The following is a 21,065-nucleotide window of genomic DNA, read 5'->3' as shown; positions in this document are numbered from 1 at the left end:
AATTATAATATAATGTATAAATAAATATTAATTTCAAATTTTATTTAGTCTCCTTTTTAATAGAAATAATCAAGTAATTTTCACACTATTTTACTTACGCAATTAAAAAAAAATAGAATAAATAAATCACATCTAGAACTGGTTTTTTTTCCTTGTCAGATTTCACATATTCTCATTTATAAAGTTTGATTTTTTTTAAGATTAATTTTTTTCTTTTTCTTTTGATTTCATTTTTTACTTTCATTTTGCTATATTACTTAATAAGTTTGGGGATAATTTTTGTGCTGATTTAAATATACATTTGTTGAATATCTACACATAAACTTCAATTATTTTTTTAAAATTCTTATGCAAAGTTATCGCATATCTAGAAAAATACTGTTATAAACAATATACACTGTGATGAAAAAATGTTACGGCATATCTCCTAATATCGTGTCGGACCTCCTGTTGCTCGGCGAAGTGCAGCAACTCGCTGTGGCATGGAATCAACAAGTCGTTGGAAGACCCCCACAGAAATATTGATTCATGGCGAAAAGCGCTTTCTGAGTCATAGCAACATTTTTTTTACATAACAAATCATTCTTTCGATGATATATTAAAAACAAAAGCTATAAACTTCTTAAACTGGAATACTTTGAGCTCCATTTTTTACACAGAATGGAAGTTAATCTGTTTTCTTCTGCATTCTGCGATTTCTCTGGGTATATGTGTTTACTATTGTAATTGAATTGTATATAGTTGATTATATTATAGCATTTCATTTGATTAACAGTTAGCTTTGTTTCACAAATATTTGGACTCTTTCGCAAGATATGATTTAAAAATTTACAAACATTTAAAATCAGAGATTTCAAAATTCTACATTTTTTAGGTTTAAGATATATATTGCTTTGGAAATACGGTTAAACATGTAAAAAAAGAAGTGCTGAATTAGACAGAATTAATAAACTCAAATCAAAATATTATTCAATTGAAATAAAATATTGCCAGCAAAAGAAATTAAATCCATAATATTATAGTAAAGAATGGCCATGGACAAGGTTATTTAAAAATAGAAAAGTTAGGCTCACAAAGAGCGAATGCATTGATGACGTCACTGTGGGACGCATACTTTTTTCTTCCAGTATTAAATAAAGGAATAAATATTAAGCTTAAAAGCTCTTTTAGTAAAGGAAAAATTTTCTCATCTTTATTTATTTGTTTAAACTTTTAAGTGAAGAAGTCAAACGATGCGACAAAATAAAAATTTGGAATATTTAATAAAAGAACTTTTAAAAGTTAAATCATCTTCCCAACGTGGTCTCTATGCAAGAATAAGACAATAATTATGTGTAAAACCTAAAATTTTTAATATATTTTTTTTAAAGAACTCTAGTTAAAGCAGTGGACCTTTTTAAGAAACTTGACATTAAGTATAAATTTACTTGCTATTGTAAAATACTTTTACTTACTATTTAGAATAAAAGGAGGAAAAGAATGTTTGTGGGAAATTTCTTAAAACTAATTTATAATTTTAAATAAATATGAAAAAAATTATTTTATACAAAATTGCTGTCATCGCACGATTAGAAATTGAATAATGCACAGTTTTATTGGATCTTTACTATGTATATATCTCATTTCCATACGAAAAATAACTATATAATATAGTATATGCTAACTGATATATCCGGCTTTGTTCGGAATTTAAATATTTTCATGTTTAATATTTTAAAGTAAATTATTTTTTGTATAAATAATCGTAATGCACATAATCCTTTTATTACTTCACTTGGTTTGGCTGCTCTTACACCTTGGTCACTTGCATTCGGTTGAAAAAGGAGGGTATATCAGTTCTTTCTTTTAAATCTTTTAGTCACCTTTAAAAAACTACTTTAAACCAATAAATTCTGAAAGATATGAAACAGAAATTTCAAAAAATAATGGTAGAGTAGAACATAATCTTGATGTATTTCAACAGTCGCCTACGTTGAATTTTAAAAGAATCAATAAAAATTGAAGAAAAAAAAATTCATAGGAAAAGAATTTGATATTCTCTGAAAAGATAAAATTTTAAATTTTAAGATGATATTAAAGTATTTCTTGTAAAAAAATTTGTTCCAAAATTATTGAAGAAAAACGGCGAAATATTGGTTAATTTCTAATGAATCGAATATTCAACCAGCTTTTGCAATTTGGAAAATTAAAGGTATTCTTTCTCTTTTAAATTAGTGTACAACGATTAGTTGAAATAGGCGCAGTCGTATAAGAGATCGTATATGTAGGATTAAGATTTATAATTAGATATTTCGGGCAATGTAACAATAAGTATTTGTTGAAATATATTCTCGATAAATGGCTGCCTAATTACTAATTTTCTGTTTTAAATGTGAATAAATAAAAACAAACTATATATTAGAGTAAAGACAAATAAAATTATAGGACAAATAAAGCAATATATTAAGAAAGTCTTAGTGATAAGTAATTTCTGAAGTATATTTTCGTTATATTACGAGAAATCAGTCTCCAGCACTTTTCAGAGCATTGTTCCACTCTGGTTTATAGTGTTCTTCCATTACTCATAAACTCTTCCATTCTTCATCCTATTTAATTAGAAATTTAATATTAAAACAAATTTTGATTTCATTTTTTCCCTTCTCCTTTTGTATCATACATTCGACTGCAGCATAATCAGCAGTTTAGCACTAAAAGCAAAAAATCGAGTACTGAAAAATTAGAAAGCCTTCTTTGCTTGACAGCCAAGACAGCTATCTCGCTAGAAGAATGGATCGTACGAGAAATCTTTCCTATAAAACTAACTTATCAACTCTTTTATTTGGAGCGTGAGAAAGGGTGGGAGAATCTACGGCGCCAGGCGAGTTGTAAATGAGTCCAAAAGAGCGGTTTATTTATTTTCAATCATTGAAAAAACTTATTAGTCTGCAGAAAGGGCCAATAGTACTCTTATGAAATCAATGGATTGTTAGGAATTTTGAACTGAAGAAATTTCATTAAAATTATAAGCTATAAAAACCTGCAGTGGGATTTAAGGTGGTACTGATACATTAAAGGGATGTTTTTTTCATTCTTGTGGCTTGAATAAATTTATTCTTTTTATTTTAAACCATATAAAAAATGGCAGGCTCAGAAATAAGTTCCACGATAACGGAATCCGAGAAAGGATTTTCGGTTCATAACAATTTTGGAACCTCCTTAGATTATATATCTTTATACAATGATGAAAATTCCTATTTTACCTTCCAGTAAAGCATTACGTTTCTTTTCATTCATAATTTTCATTCAAATATAATTACTTTATGATATACAATAAAGACTATTTTGCTCATTTCTTTCAAATTTTACTATAGGAGTTCTTAAGCTTTCCTATTATTGTACTGGCTACTTGTATAATAGCCAATTTTAAAATTTTGCATAGCTTCTCTGTCAAGTTTATCTACATTAATCTTAAATCTTTTAATACACATGTATCAATTGGACGGTTAAACAACTTCAGGGCTTTGTCAGATTTTGTAAGAGGTCTTTATTTAGACACAATGATCGTTTAACTTTGGAATTTTTTTAATATATAATAATAGCTTCTATAGTTCCAAATACATAAATGGAATCATTATCTCTGTAATATAAGAATTTTCTACATTAATTTAATTAGTTCTGATGTTTATCCAGATACATATCGGATAATGCATTAGAGGTTAAAAAATGTATTTCATCTGTTGATTCCTTTTAGTCTTATTATAGATTTTCAGACATAAAACTTTAAATAATTTAAAACATGTAATAGCATTAGAGAAAAAAATACATTATCTTTTAAAAATTGTTTCCTCTTTCATATGACTTAAGTCTGTAAGATGCTATCTTTCAGGATGTTATCAAAAGACAATCAACAGGTGCGAGATGAGCTTTTGGCTTCCGATATCGTCATCACCAACTTTCGCTCTAGATAGTTGCTGCTGATGCATTGATATTTCCAGCTGAATGGCTTTAAAATTTTTCTAGCATATTCACCTAACATCAGTGTTGTCAAAGATAATATAGTTAATTATTATATTTCTTCAAATGTAGTTATAGCATGATTCCATCTTTTAATTCATTAGCTGCACGATTCCCATTTTGAAGATTTTGGAATTCTACATACACCATTCGACGCCAAAAATATATTTGGTTCACCTGACAGTTTTATTTAATTCTAGATATATTGGTCAGTATTGTGTATAGCAGAAAGAAGGTATTATGTGCTCCGTGTCTTTACAACAAGCGAACAAATTTGAAATTCATTTGCGAATTGAACGGAACGGAATTGTCATATTTGAAGCATTATATACTTGATTTGTTTTTTATATTATAATGAAATAACGTACATCAATATGTAATTTAGAGGTTATAGTAAACGATTTGCTACTTACTCAGTCTGTTGTTTTCTATTGAAATGATTTTATTGATCATTTTATAACGATACTCTTTTTCAAAAATATCAAATATTTTTAAAACGAAACAGAATTTGAATGCAATTATACAGTTACACAACTATTTATGCATATATCTAACTTATGCATAAGTAATTTAAAAAAAAAAAGACAATGGATTAAATAATTGAAAATCTAAAAGTTTTTGATTGCAGTTCGTTCTCCTGCCCGGCTTTGGTGGGCTGGTAATAAATTTTTGGTTCCAGGAGTGATGGGAGGGATCGTAAATTCGCAACCAGGGATATACTATGTGGTTCTAGTGCGCATCAACGTTGAAGTTTGGAGAACAGGATGCCAGATCAAGTATTGCCTTATCATCTCATTCTTTTTCAACATTCCAGTGATTGTCCAAACCTATTATTGTTGTCGCTTCAATAATGATAATCAAGATAACAAAGTCTTAAAAAATCTATTTCGATAAGGGATTAAAAACTAAATTTAAAATATTTTAGATATTACCCTTCATTAATTTTGTCGTAAATTATAAATAATTATTTACTTAACTAAAATTCAGTTAGTAGCCATATTTTACGAAGAACTGAGAAATAAAAAATTTCAAAATCATGCTCATTCTTTTACCAGCGTAATTTTTTCTTCTGCTTATATTTTCACCACTATATCAAAAACGCTAACAAAAGAATCATTTTTTTCTTTTAATTTTTATCTGTTTAACGTTCCTTTTAGATTCCTCGCATCCTCCACGAACAATGTCAATTTTAAGGTTATCTATCTACCGTTGTTTTTATCTCTGTATATATATCCTGTGAGTTTATATTTGTAGTTTTTTCGCAGTTGATTTTTTTTTCTACTCTCTTCATCCCTTTCCCAATTAACGCCCACGCCGGTTGAAGGTGAACGAAAAGGAAACTGCTCATTAAACCGAACTCAGCCATCAGCTGCTATCCGACCTAGTTTTGTTTCCAGTTACTACGAATGCGCGTGCTTTCGTCCATCGAATAATCATCCTTGCTACTAAAAAAAAATAAATACGTGTATCCAGAAAATTGGAAATAAATCGAGAATTCCTCCATGATATCACGTGACAAGCCTTACCTACATTGTTCCCAATGGCGTGAAGCATTTCCCAGTGTGAAGTCCAGACGAGTCTACTGATACTGCGCGACTCAGTATCGATCGTCTCACGGATTCCGAGAGCAAATCTCACCAGCCAGGTTTTCAAGGGCCGACAGCCACTGTTTGAATTTGGGCTTGGCACTGTCTGCCACTTCCGTGCATAGACCAAAACGGATCGAAGTGCTGTTGGCTTTTGCTTTGCTGGACCAACTTCACTTTCGTTGCTAACCCGGAAGAAGCTCTTATATCCGTAAGGCGATAGTTGGTCACTTTTGAAAGAAACTGAATAAACTAGGCACCTCTTATCTTGGAAGAAGAAAGCCGGATGTGCTGCTGAAATCTTAAAGCTCTCTTAAGCATCTTTTCTTTGATTGCCAAGACTCGAATAAAAACTTTTTTCCCACTCGTAATTAAAATATGGCCAAAACACCAACCAACACACCAGTGAAGAAAGTGCCGCTTCATCTTCAAGTAAGTAGTTACCTTTCTTTTCGATTGAGTAAGTAATTTTGAATGAGCGGATAAATATTCCAAGAGATTTAGGGATGAGGAGCATGGAGATTAGTGGCTCTGCTTTTCAAGGGTCGATGACCTGCGATAAACCATGCTTGTAAGGCGTATTAATATATTTCGAATCTTAAATTGCTGATTGTTTTGTTTTCATTCCAATTTTTAAATTGATGGTTTCCGATTGATATAATTAATGCAAGAAATAATGCAATGAGAAATTTATTTGATTGTTTGCTTAGGAATTGTTTTACTGTCTATCTGTCAAATAATGATAGATAAATTGTTTATCTTTTCGGAACATTATAAATTTAATTTCTTTTAAATATTTTGCAAAAACATAAAAGACAAAAACCGAAGATAGATACCGTTTGAAGCTCTTAATTTATCCTAACTACATTTATTTAGAAAAGTTACTTTATTATTAATTTCAAACAAAGTCGTCGGCTTTTTTAATTTTACGACGTAAGAACGCTTAAAAATTATTTTAAATAATTTTGAATGTTTCATTTTTAAAGGCTTAGTATGAATATGAATTTATCAGTTTAAAGGTTTAATTTATATGTATAGCATTTATGATGAAATTGATTTATATGTAACTGTATAACTCCAGCATTCGTTCATAGATTTGCATTACCTTGTAACGTGATCCAGTCTGGGCGTTTGTTATTGTTATATTTTCGACATTCTTTTTCATTTAGCATTGCTTTTTTAAAACTTTTGATCAAAAGTCAAATTTTTTGCTCTTCTTTTTATGTGTCGTTTCTTTTTTTTTTTTTTTTTTAAATCTCCTACTGTATTTTTATTATTTTAGGATTCTTATTAATCATTTTTATCTCGTACTTTATAAAATGCAGTAGGTAATTTTAAATGAACGTTTTTACAGTTCACATAAAAATATGACATCTATCTACTCCAAACATGGAAGTGCATATTTCTGTCTTTTTTTTTCCAGATGCGCGTCGTATAAAATGGTTATGGAACGTCATATTCAAGAATTTTATTTAATTGTCGTTAATTAAAATTAAAGAAACTACTTTTGGATAAAATTATTTATGGGATTTTCTATGAATTCGATCGCATATTCTGAATTATCCAAATTTGCGATCTCCACAGATTCCCTTAAAGTGAACCATCCGTTTTGAAAACAACTTGTCTAATATGAACTGCGTCTGGAAGCGACAGAGAGAAGCCCTGGCGTATTCACTCTCAATCTCATTCTTGCATAAAGGAATAAAGAGATACATTTTATCTCTTCACTTAGAAGAAGTAATTTTATTGAGCAATTTCTTGATAGCTTTAGCTTTTTGAAAAATGTTTCGGAAAAATGCTGTTGATAATGTTTGCTGTAATTCAAAATTGTTTTGTGTACGGTGTATGCGATAAGAGTTATTCGAAATAGGGATTAAAAGGCCTGCTTTTACATCTTTACTTAAACCACTGGGACTAGATTGAAAGGGTTTTTCTTTTAATTTTTAAGTAAGCAACACTAAAAAAAAAGGGACAAAATCCATGTATATTATTGATTTATTTCTAAGTGAAATATGAAATAAGAGATATTAAATTATGCAAGCTACAATTATAAATATGAATAAAGAAACAATAATGTATATGTACAGAATTCTACTCTCATCGTGGTCCAGCAGCTAATTTCTGAGCTTTTAGGTATAGGCGTATACTTCCAAATAAAAAAAAAAATGCTTTAAATGAAGCTTTTAATATAACTAATTTGGAAAATTTTAAACCATCTCAAAGCTTGCCTCAAGGAAGATCAACAGGCGACTGTTGTAATTTAATTCGTTTAAAATAATAAAAATCAAAATTTCATAATTCGATTAGATTAAATCAGAGAAGAGTGGATCTTTTTTTTAAATAAATTATTAATATGTCAATAATACCTTAGGAAATTTGTCTAATCATGACTAAAAATTTAGTCTTTATAATTTTTTCAGTATTTTATATATTCAAATAACGTAAAATACGATTCCTTGTTATTTAAAGCATTTCCCAAACTGGAAGCGTATGCCTATTTCTAAAGTTTCAGAAATCAATTGTTAAGCCCCGATTAGGGTAGGAAACCTGTATTAAAGACCATTCATAAAAAAAGAAATTAGAAAGCTATATGTGTGTAGTGTCTTGCCCTCTGTGGAAATTTTTTTAGGCATTCAGCTTATTAATAAATTATTTTTCATATTCAATGTTGATATGATTTTAGAAGAAGTGAAAATGTCGAAAATGTTTCTTTTAATTTTTCTTTTTCATCTACTTGAATAAGAAATTTTTGTGGAGACCGTCTCTCTTCTAAACGTTTTTGGTTGAGATTTTAATTCAACCAAAGAAAAATCTTTTCTAGTGAATTAATTACGATTCTAAAAATAAGTAAGTTATGTTGATTTTCTAAAAATATAATTTATGAAAACAAAAAAAGTAGATGAATCAATTTTCTAAACCTTTTTTACCAATTCTATCACAAGCATATTTATGAAGCTGTAATTATTTTAAATTGTGCATAAAATTGATTTGATATGGTAGCTGAAGGGTCTTAAATCCAGAAAGGTGGCAATATGAAGGAAATTCAGTAAAACCAATATGTGTAAGTAATTATAAAATAAAGTGAAATTCTTAGTTTTAGTAAAATGTATTCAAAACACAGCTTTCTAATTCTTGTAGTTTCTGAATTAAGAATTTTATGGAGGATATCTTCGGACAATATTAATGCTAATAAAATACGAATATAATAATTAAGAAATAAAAATTTTAATTTGGAACAATTTTTAGAAAGTATTTGAAATTAGTAATTTTATTATTTTCATATATTTCTAATCCTAAATGGTATTCATTTGCTAAACATTAAGACATAAACATCAGACATAATGTAAAATTTCTTTTACTCAGTAATGTTTCTAAACATTAATAGAAATATTTATATTGCTAACAATTTCCTGAGTACTTTCTATCATATAATTCTTTTTATAAATATCAGTAATTTGTGTCACTTCATTGGTAAAGTTAAAGTCATTAATTAAAAAATATTTTTTAAAGTTAAATTTAAAAGCATGTTTTACAAAGAAGGGCTCAAACTATAATTGCATATATGTAATTGAAAGGGAAAAATATGAGGTCTAGTAGCCCAAGGTTTAAATAAATGAAAGCAGGAAAAATTTATAATTTAATAATGAAATTTATGTCCCTTCCATTTTATTCGTAAATCATGAACAAGAAAATATGCTTCTGAGTTTTATTTTCTGGAGATTCATAGATGTTTTATAAATTACTGTTCATAAATCCTCTAAAAAAGAAAAAAACTTGATAGGAAAATTAAACCTGACCTTGCAGGAATTTTATTTATATACATTCTATTATTACGAATCGATGAAGAAATAAGAACAGGTAAGATGGTAAATCTGAAACAGCTGCACTTGTATATATTTTAATCTGACAGGTGACATAGGGTGTTTCATACACTTCTATTAGAGTTGTAAAACACTTAACAAAATACTAGTTCAGTCAGAAAGTCATATGTTTGATTTGATTACAGCTGTAAAATAGAAACTGTTGAAAAATTCCAGCCATGCTTGTTTAAACAGAGATTTAACAGGACTCGTAACAAGCGTTTAAAAATTAGAGTAGAAATTGAGTTTTTGCAGATTGTTACTCAAGGTTTTCAAGAAGTCATTATAAGGAATAAAACAAAACCAAAAATCTTAGCAGATTTCAGTTTGGTTTGTTTCTTTCTTCCTCGTTTCTCCGGAAGGAAGAAACTACTGAGATTGAAATAAAACAAGTTCAATTTAGAAACCTGAACCATTTTTTGGTAAAAAAAAAAAAAAAAAAAAAAAGTGATCTTATGCATATAGAAATGGATCCGTCGTATTATTTTTATCGATTAAAAACTTTCTTCTTTGCTTGTTCTTATCTCAAAGAAATATTGTAATCTGAAAGTTTAAATTTGATTTTTTTAAACTTTTCTACAGAAAAAAATAGTCGTTTATTATAAAAAATTCAGAAAGAAAATTTCTTTTATGAAATTAAACTCAATTTCGATATAGTTGCAAAGTATTTTTTATGATGAAATTTATAACTATTGACTTTCGAAAAATTTATTTTTTATTATGAGCAGCAACAAATGTTATTTTGTAGAAACGAATATAAAATTCAGAAAAGACCGTTTCAAATCCCTCGTTGTCATCGATACCTCACAATACAATACATTATGGTTCACATTCTTTTCTTATCACCAAAAGAGGAAAAAATCGACATTTGTGATAAGATTCTCCTTTCTTCTGCCACTCATTTTCAGTTACCAAAATAGTGGTATATATTTTTTTTTTATTTGCTCTCAAGCTTGTCCAACTTATCATTATTGTATGAACGTATCGAAAGATTGGAGGCAATTCATGGTCGTGGCAAGGAAGAGGTAGGGAGGAGCCACTATGTTTTTCCTTATGCTTTTTGCCTTATAAGGAAAAAAGCACAATGAAAAAAATACGTTAAGACCATACAACGCAGTAAAACATGTATGTATGCATTCAACACTCAAGGTTTTGCTCTTCAATTCAAAAAGTTTTGTTTTAAAGCAAACATTAAGTTTTGATTAAGAAATAAACTTGCTTTCTGATCAAACTTTTGATGCAGAAAGATGCAACTAAATGCTTCAGTTATGTGCGTGCCGTGTCTTGCATTTAAGAAGTACTAAAGCTATGATTTTGTACGCGAACAGAGTTATAAAATTTAAGCAGAATTTGTGCAATTTTTTAAAAAAGAATTCTTAGTTCATAGATTTTGTTTATGTACATGATTTACGTCAGGTTCTTAATCAGATTTATGGATGATTCTTTAAAATAAACTTTGCCGATATATAATGCTTTAGCAAGCATTATTGTCAGAAAAAAATAAAATAAAATTTTAAATGCAGGTATTATGCGATATGTGCCTCATGAATGATGTGAAAAACAATAACCTAGCTCTTACAGTTACGATTACAGTGAAAAAATTTCGAGATTTTCAAATAGTGATGTCTTTTATCATGTTAACAGGATTCTGACAGTAAAAGCAAACCTTCTTGTTATTGAGTTACTATAACCTTAAAAGAAAGAGTTGTTCGCATTTTTCTTGAGTACATACCGTACAATACCTGAATCCAAAATCTTATTATATCCCCCCCCCCTTCATCGAACGGTATGCGCCTTAGTGGATCATATATCGATATTCATCCTGTATAGTACAAGGTCATTAGCTAAATAAATTTTACCTTTTACCTCAAAACATATACAAGTAAGAGGTTTAAAATAAAATTTTACAATTATTTTTTTAGATTCATTAAAATATATTTTCAAAGCTGATAATAATTTAAAAAATATTGCAGTGTAAAGCAGAAAAAATAATAATAAGCATCAATTTTTTTTTTAAAAAAAATTTATATTAAAAGATAAAATTGAGTGAATAACCCTACAATTTTTAATTCACATATTATACCAAGAATAAATGTAAAACGTACTCCATAACAAAGACTTAAAATTATTGCATATGAAGTTGCACCAATCAATATTTTATGCACAATCTTTTGTCAGAACTGATCTTTGTATTGTTATCGAAAGTCAATATTGTCAAGGAGACCTTACGTTAATCAAAGAATTCCGAATAGAAACATTAAAGTTCTTTGCTGCAGACGGATGAAATCGCTTGTAATGATGTATAAAATGAATCTAATATTTTTTCTTTAACTAAAATGAGGGGATACTCATTTAATTATCTGAGAAACTCATTTGGGTACTGAACTGTAGAAAGACATTAAGTATCTCTCTTTGTGAAACTTGAAAAAAATTTCCTATTTATTTAAAAATATTACAATACATAATGTTATTTACTTTGCCTCGCATTTCCAATTCTTTTTTTTTTCTTATCTTCTTTTAGTTTTTTATTCTGATAATTATGCTAACAAGATTTTTTTAAAGGCAGATCCAGTACTAGATCTGATTCTTTAAAGGAACATGCATCATTGCGAGTATAATATATGCGATAGAAAAAATAAGCTTAAAAATAAATCCACCTTTTTAACGTTGTATAAAATATACACATGTAAAGAGAAGAAAATAGAAGTAACCAAGAACATTAATTTCTTTCCAGACGTTTTGTCAGTATAGGAGAAGGAAAACTTTTCTTATAACTTAGGATTATTTAAGTCCCAAATTTTAGACTAATTTCTTTTGAAATAAAGATTAAATTAAAGGAGCACAATGGAGAAAAATGCATATACGTATATGTAGAGTGTGACTTTAATCGAGATCGAATGGCTAGCTTTAAAATTGTTAGAAATGGATGTAGACTTCCAATTGGGAAAAATGATTTAAATTAAGTAAAAAATTTCATTTTAAATTATTTAATTCAATAAATGTAATGCTGGAAAAATTACGAAATCTTAATTTTCATTATATAAGCTCCCGGTCCTATTATATATGTTCAGTCATATATTCATGGCTCGCTAACATTTTATATAAAAAAAAAAGTTCCACTCTTTTATGATTAAAATTAATCGAGTTATGAAACTTTGAATAGCATTGTTTTAGATTACTTTTGCAACTGAATACTGTGGTTTCAAAAATATTCTTATGAGATCGTATGTAAGTACAAATTATGCTTTAACTTGTTTCGATTACTTGATATAATGAGGCATTTCTAGTACTTAGAAAAAACTTATTATTTGCTTAAAAGAGACTTAGAATATCTTCTTTTCCAGCTATTTTTTTTAATCTTCTACAGAGTCAATGTTTCTAACTAATGGTGTGCATGAACTAGGGCAAAAAACACTATTTTCAAGCTATTTCAGCTTTCGCGCTGATCTAGTTTCTATAGGTTTTTGATGTTCAGTTATCTTTGTTATTTTCACTTCTTCCAGTTTTAAATGATACATAATATTTACTGCAAACTTATTTCTTGGAAAATTCGCTATTATTTCCTTGATCTACGAATTTACATAACTTCCTAATTAGGTAAAACTACCTATTTGGGACATTTATTTTAATCCCTTTAATAATATATTTAAAATACTAAAACATTTTAAAATGACTTACATTTTAAATACTTTCACTTAAATGCAGATTTAAAATTAAAAATTCAGTAATTCAATGCGCGAGTCAAACACGTCATTGTATGCGAAGGAGTAAATATATATTTTTACAGTCCATCTGAATGGCTACTTAATATTAAGAATTCTGTTAGTGTTGTCGCTTTCTTACATTAATTCATTTGCATATCTAAGTGAGACAAATAGTATTATGTTCTCTTCATTCATATGATTTGAGATTTCCGGTGGAGGATAGGGGAGAAGATAAGGCATTATTGCTTGAACTGTGTATAGTTAATTCTATCTATATATAATTTAAAGAGTTACATTTCACCTCAATCAACTTCAAGCATTTTTTTTTTTCAAAAGTTCTCTGCTTCAGTTTTTTAAAAGTGCCATCCTAAATATTTCTTTTCAAGAAAGATACAAAATAAAATTATCTTATAGTAAGGAAATAAAAATCATTAGAAAGTAAAATAAAAGCTAATTAGAAATAATTAAAGTAAAAATTAATTTTACTGAAAAAGCATTTAAGTGAAAATGTATATTTTCAATTATTAATATTATTTATTATTAATATTATTATTTCACTAATTAATATTATTAATATTAAAAAAGCAGTTATCGTTAATAATAACAAACTATGTTTAAAATATTCCAATCATCTTAAATTAGATCATTAATACAAACCGTATTATCGATCATTTATTAAAAGAAATCACTTAAAAATGTATGGATAGCAACATTAAAACTGTTAGCGTTTTTATTATGCTCGAGAACTAATTAATTTTTTCGTTTCAATTCTCCAAAGTGTTTTTTTCCGAAAAAAACAAACTTATTTCAAAAGCGTTACATTTTTCTGAAACAGCTCTTTGGAACACTTACATTACGAGATATATACCCCATTTATTTTTACAAAAGCAAACTATGTAAAATAATACTATAAAAAAATTACGGCATTACTCTCAAACTGAATCCAAATTTTAGTGTAATAATGAATGATGGTTATTTTATAGATAATAAACCTAATTTCTTCAAGGAAAGAATAATGAATTCTTGTACGTCTGAATTATCTGCTAATTTACAATATGCAACACATTTTTATCTCGCAAATATTCAAAATTATACTAATTTATAAAATAATAGTTATGTTGATTAGCTGCTATTTTTATAAGAAATATCATGTAGAAACTGCAGCATACCTGAAATTCCTTTAACCCTCAATTCGTTATTCAATATGTAATAATAATTTATATTTATTAATTACTTTCGAATTATCATGGTAATAAATAAATTTAACAAAGAAATTATTTTGAGAAAGCATGTTATAATTCATTCCTTCAATTATGTGACAATCTGCGGAAGCTATGCAAAAAAGTGAATTCTTGTCAGAACAATGATGTACCATTTAAACATTTGGAGCATCAGGAAATCTGATTCATGTTAAGAATGGTCCTTTCATTTAAGAGAATGAACCATAATCGTATGAATTAATGTCACGGAATAAAGAGGAGGATGTCTCTGAAATTCCTGCGTTCCATAATTTTCTTTCCCGTATTACAAAGAAAATTATGTATACTATATAACTGACATTTGAAGAAGAGCAAGAGCATTTGAATAACATAGGAAAGGCATCACATATACCTTCTTCATGTATCTCTTTTCTTAAACAGGGTCGCCGTAGCTTTGTGGAGAGTTTGGATTTAACATTTTCATGAACTTCAAGATTTTAATGCATTGTGAACATGGGAAATATTAGTTCAAGAATCAAAGTGCTTTAAACGGTGGGGAACTATTAAAATGGGAAAAGTGAAGTAATACTGTAGTTTGCTGATTTCTGTTTAATTTATTATAGAATCCTTTAAGCCCCAAGTTCCTTAGACACACAATGATATCTTATTGACAATCATCGTGTGCGGATTATTCTGCGTACGAATGTAAATGGCTTAGTCTAACTTAGAAAAGCGAAAAATAATTAAAGCTAAAGTTAAAAATTATCTTTCAAAATATCTATTAAGATAACTGAAATCAATGGAAAAAAATCAATAAAAATTTATCTTTATTTCTGTTTATTTATTCGCTATAATCTACAGCCTTTTTCTATTTCATCTAACTTGAATAATCTTGCAGTCTATGTCGATTCTTGAATTAATGAAATACGAATAGGATATACGATTTTAAAGAAAAATCTGAATTAAAGCACTTCTTTATAACCATTAAGCGAAACAATGTGGATAGACATGAGAGAAAAATTTTTCACAGTTTGAGGATTCTCAACTTCCTGTTTCTTTTTAATCATTTGTTAATTTAAAAATATATTTATATTCTTTCTCTTAACTTAATAATGGACTACGCAATTACCTGCGCACATTATCTTGAAGAAGGATCACTTGCTTTGGCAGAAAGTCATAGTGTTTGCTTTTGATAACTTTCTGAAGTTTTATGAGAGTACTGCAATATTGCGCAAAAATGATCGGGAAGTTTCGTGTAGGAATATCGAAATTATCGCCCCAAGGATAAACGAAGAAAAACATTAACATTGCTTTTCTTGCAATCAGCATTGCTGTTGATTTTTTTTTTTTTTTAATTCTGGAGAATATAGTGTGTGTTTCTACCACATACTCATTCTCTTTGAATAGGGCGTATAGTAGTTGCAATTATAGGTCCTATTACTCTGCAACAATGTGTTTCAGAAATGTAGGATATTCGTTGAAATGGATCAAATGTTATAGACTGAAGCCTTCTTGTAATCAAGGTTAAAGAATTTTCGTATTCACTGTGCACAAAATGTTCTGCACTACATTTATTTGTGAATATTTGATTGTATCGTTCTTTTACTCAGTTTCGCTGTTATATAAATTTCACAAACTATAACCTTCCCATTATCTCTTAATCATTTTAAATCATTTCACTAACATCAAAAATGGATTCAATGCCGATCATGGTGTTTTCTCTGCTCTGGGCAGATTCAATATTTATTTCTGTCCTGCACGTAAATTCTTACACCATTTGTTCACAGTTCGTTCTAACCTATGATAACCATAAACAGCACCCAGTTGACGATAAATGTAGTCATTATGCTCACCTTCTACCACCCAAAACCATACTATTGTACGTTGTTCCTTTCTGGACGCATCCATCTTCATAATGCATTAAATTCACTTTAAATGCTGTCAACGAACAAGTGAATCGGCTATACACGATTTGCGGTACACTCCTAGAACATTCTGTTACAACCTTAAATGCCAGCATTATTCCAATTTAGTTTCATCTACTTTTCCTGGGAGCAAATTGTATATAATGAAGTTCAATGAATCAAGGAGTTACCTTCCTCGCTTGCCTGGGGCAGCAAAGATAAAGATGACTCTTGGTTGTGTCAATAGAATTTAATAAACACTAACCTTCTCTATTTAATCTCTCAATACAAGATGCGATATTATTTATAGATATTCGTTTTTAGCTTTCTGACCCATGAATTAATTTAATTGCTCATCTAGATGAGACATCGTATTTGGGATATTTATTATTTCAATCCATATTAGAATGTAAAGAATTCCTGAGATACTTAACTGTATCCAAATGAATTCTGCCTTTTAAATCAACTACTAATGGGTATTAATTATTGATTTAAATACAAAAAATTCTGTAATTTGATATTGGTCATATATGCCATTTTATGGGAAGTGCTGGACCACAGCTTTGTTCTAATTTTTTTCGGTGAAAGTCGAGAAATGTACTAGAATGTGTTAATTGGAAATCTGATTTACTCCATTCTTTATATATTTCTTAAAATTTTAAATGCGTAAAATGTATTTATAAATTTAGAAATTTTAGTACAGTTGACAAAATTTTCGAAGTCGATTTGCAAATATATTCTTTTCTGTCTGTCTTTGGGGAAGAAGAGAAGGTTTCTAGGGATATATACACTCTTATAGGCTCCACTGGCGGATAAATGAAACTTCCGTTCTCCTTGAAATTTTAAAAAAAAAATTCTCAATTTTAAAAAATGGCATTTTCTGAAGCCATAAAAAAAAAAAAAATTTTTAAACAATTTTTTCTTATTTTAAGTCGTGTAAGTCTTTTTTATTCAGTTTGTTTGAAAATCTGAAGAAAAATGAATTTGAAATAGCCAAATATTGAATAGTGTTGTCATCCAATGAAAGTGAATATATTTTCTGGATTCCAAATTTCTATTGATGTGAAATCTTCAAAGGAGGAGAATGATCGGAAAATAATTATTTTGCAAATTGAGTTATGAACCATTGTCATTATAAACTATTATTTTAAGATTGTCTTTTTACTTTATGGACTTTTTTTTAATTAATGCACTTTAGACTACTTTCCGATTACTTTAGAGATGACGAATATTTTCAGAGCGGTTATTACGTAACCAATATCAAAAATTCACAAATACAAGTGATCAATACTTTTCAAAGAGGGGTGTGATTCAAATCCTTCATACGATCTTACTGATGATATTTCGATTACAGGTTTTGGATCACGATAGAAACTAACAATCAATACAATATCACTGAAATTTGCCGGAGCGGTGACGATACGATCTGTCCAATGGAAGCTCTCGAAAGAAATCTGTGATTGGATTGAAAAGTGAACGGACCGGTTATTGGAATTATCGTATCGTATCATTTAATTGCATATCACTGAAATTTATCGCAGCGGTGATTTCACCGGAAAGTGCGAGGCTTCACTGGAAAATGCGAAGTCACCGCTCCACTTTACGGGAGTGACCGATATTCGTATTTGATGATGCACTATTCCATACAGATCATTTTTTATTGCTCGTGACATGATTGACTTTGATTACATGTACTCTGTTTACTGCTGGCTCCATCTATTGGTAGAATATAGGACTAAAGTAAACATTTTAAAGAAATGACATATATGTATTTTTAACTCATCTTTTCCAGAAAATGGTTCACTCTAATAAATAAATTAAATAAATAGTTTTGAGAAAAAAAATAAAATTTAAGAAGTAAGCTGAAACAGATAAATTAATTCAATCACACGTTAATTAAATTAGTAAATTAAGTATTAATTACAATTAATAAATTTTATATTTAATATTAAGTAATAATTTTTAATTAATAATATGATTGAAATAACAGATATTTGAACGCATATTTAAAAATAACAATAGCAATATTATTTGTTTTTCAAAAAATCGTGGATTATGCATCTCTAGATTACTTTGAATAAGCTGAAACTTTTTGACAATTTCCGTTGTAACCATAACTGACTGTTATTTATTTTGCTTTCTGGTGCAGTGCGAGATTGAAAGGGCGCGAAAAGTAAATTTAGGATTTCGAATTCTAGTTACCGAAAAAAAACTATCATCGTGTTACTAATACTTGTTTACTATTAAAAGTTGCTTGGCCATTAATCGATAAACAATGGATTATTGCTAATTTCACGATATTTATTTTTCAGAATTAATTTTTTCATTTTCAAGCTATATCGTTCCAAGAAGTGAACATTTGATGTTCTGATAGCATTTTTCAGATATTCTTCGCTGGTGTAATATTCGAAGGTTTTGTATTATAATACTGAAAAGAAATTTTTATTCTTTGCCATCTATTGATAGTTATTGCTTTTTATTTTCATTTATCGGACCAAGCTTTAGCAGTACTGAAATATTTATATAAAGAAAAGTAATATCAATTTAGAGTCATGGTTAGTATGAACTGTAATTTTAAATGCTTGTATGAATGTAATTGTTGCAGATATATTTTTAAATTTCATTTGAAATGTATTTGTTTAAATTTATTTTACATCTGTTAGTGAATGACACTATCGGTTTTTTTTTTTTTTTATTGTTATCAAATATCACTTACATTTAAATAAATGTTTGAAAAAAATGCGTAGATTCTTTTTAAAAATCGAGAACAACTTTTAAATATAAATAAATACAACTGTTAAAATAAGCAAATGTTAAAGAATTCCAGTAAAGCTAATGTTACATTTTAAATGAAATATTGTATGAGTTGCAAGAGATGAAACTGTTAGATGTTATGCATATTTTTAACCCAGTCTTACTTAGCAAAATGTGGAGATTTCAATTTTTCCCATTCCCACTATCAAGTTAAAATATTTATTTGTTAATGAAATATTACCAAGACAAGATTGGAGTTTTAAATATAAGTCGATAAATGATATCTTGGCTATAGATAAAATATGTTGATTAATGAGTAATTTATGTATTGAGGAAAAAGATTAGATTTTAGTATAAAACTTTATTTTTAAACTTTATTGATATGTTTAATAATAGTATAAAAATTTAGAAATTTTTAGTGGTAATTAAAATTAGTTCAAATGTGCAAAAGAAAACATATATACACATAAATGTCATATATATTGAATAATCATGCAAATTAAATCTATGCAATGATCATCAGTTCTGCAAATTTTAGCAATATAAGCATGAGCAAATTACCTTCTAACCTTGTGGTTATTTTTAATAGTTATTATATGCAGCTTTTACAAATAGATTTGAATACTTGTATAATAAAGCAAATTATTGTTTATATGCATCAATGTAACAGTGAATTATTATTCAACTCTAAAGTATTATGAAATTATTCATTTAAATCGATCTATATCAATGCAGCCTGCAAAATCTGTCTAGAATGATCGAGGAATTCTTCCTACATCACATATGCAAGAAGACTGAGGTTTGGTATAGCCATATGGCATGTAACTAAATGAAGACTAAAATTTTCATTTAAAAAAATTAGTCCTGATTGTAGATTCTTGATTTTGTCATAAGGAAGTATATTTTCGAGAAACTATTCTACTAGGTTCTATGTCAGTTAGTTGTATGTTAAAGTATATTATATTTCAAACATCCTTAATTAGCAAGGTAAACCCCATTAATCATTTGACATAATAAAAGGCTACTAAAATAATTTAAGCTTTAAAAAAATTAAAAAGCTTAGATGCAAATTTATGTGCTTGACAGACAGAATGTTAAGTGAAAAGTGCCATTAATTTTAGTAAAGAAACTGATGTTGGTTTGATGCGTTTATACTCTTTGTGTTTTTTGAAACTAATTAATACATTCTTAAAGTCAATATATTTTTATTTTTAATTTTTTGAGAATTATTTGTAACAGAATTCCTGTGATTTATATTTTGGTATTCTGTTGTATCGTCAGAAAAGGCACAATTTACTTTTGATCAAGTGTGATGTTTCATGTTAACTATACTTTTAAAGGAATAATCTTGTCTGTTTATATTTAAAAAGAAATGAGATTGTATTTAAAATTTTGAGATTGTATTTAAAATTTTCACTTAGGATACATATATTAATTTAATCTTGTATTTAAAAAAAAAAAATATTATTAAGCACTTACAATTTACCTTTCAGCGTTGCTGAGAAATAATTACTGCAGGCATTTTCTTTTACGATAGATTGCGATTCATGATTAATTTCATTCTTGATTTTTAAAATTTGCCAGCTTTTTTCATATCAGTTATACATTTACTTATTCATTTTTTTTAAAGCCTAAAGAATAGCAGTTGAACTTCAGAAAATTTTTAAAAACTGTTTGAATTTCTTCACATTTTAAGAAAAATGAATAAATATGAGGTTATTTTATAAAAAAAATGTATTGAGTTATGGTGCAATTTTCATTAATCAAAGTTTTAAATGATTCGTTTCTCCTAATAGCTTATAGTAACAGCTAAGTATTTTAACTGGATGAGGAAAATAATTAATAACAATAACATAACTTGCTCTATTGTGTCTTAAGAGTTTTTTTTCTGTTACAGCATTCTCTTCATTATTTATTTTTCCATTTTCTGAAACAAATACCTCCATAAGAATGTTTGAGTAGTTGTTGAAATTTATTTTCAATTAGCCTTGGATCAAAACTAATATGGGAAATATTTTCTTTATCATATTATTCATTACCATTTGCTTAACACTTTTGTATATCT

General features: G+C 28.0%; 1 protein-coding gene across 5 annotated transcripts in view; it reads left to right on the top strand.

Annotated features, from left to right (window-relative positions):
* LOC129958386 (dihydropyrimidinase-like) overlaps positions 1-21,065 on the top strand; it is a 97,578-nt gene that overhangs the window by 37,766 nt on the left and 38,747 nt on the right. Inside the window, exon 1 of one of the 5 annotated variants that reach the window (XM_056070849.1) lies at positions 5,424-6,011. The exons of 3 other annotated variants lie outside the window; for them this stretch is intronic. In XM_056070849.1, coding sequence (XP_055926824.1) covers positions 5,958-6,011 — 54 coding nt within the window. In that variant the 5' untranslated portion in view covers positions 5,424-5,957. Of the gene's footprint in view, positions 1-5,423; positions 6,012-18,782; positions 18,802-21,065 lie in introns of those variants that run through there. One more of the 5 variants, XM_056070852.1, reaches the window with a different exon arrangement.

The sequence above is a fragment of the Argiope bruennichi genome, chromosome X1 (assembly GCF_947563725.1).
Source record: "Argiope bruennichi chromosome X1, qqArgBrue1.1, whole genome shotgun sequence".
NCBI lineage: Eukaryota > Metazoa > Arthropoda > Arachnida > Araneae > Araneidae > Argiope > Argiope bruennichi.
Note: the sequence above shows the minus strand (reverse complement) of the source record. Positions and strands in the feature narration are given on the sequence as shown.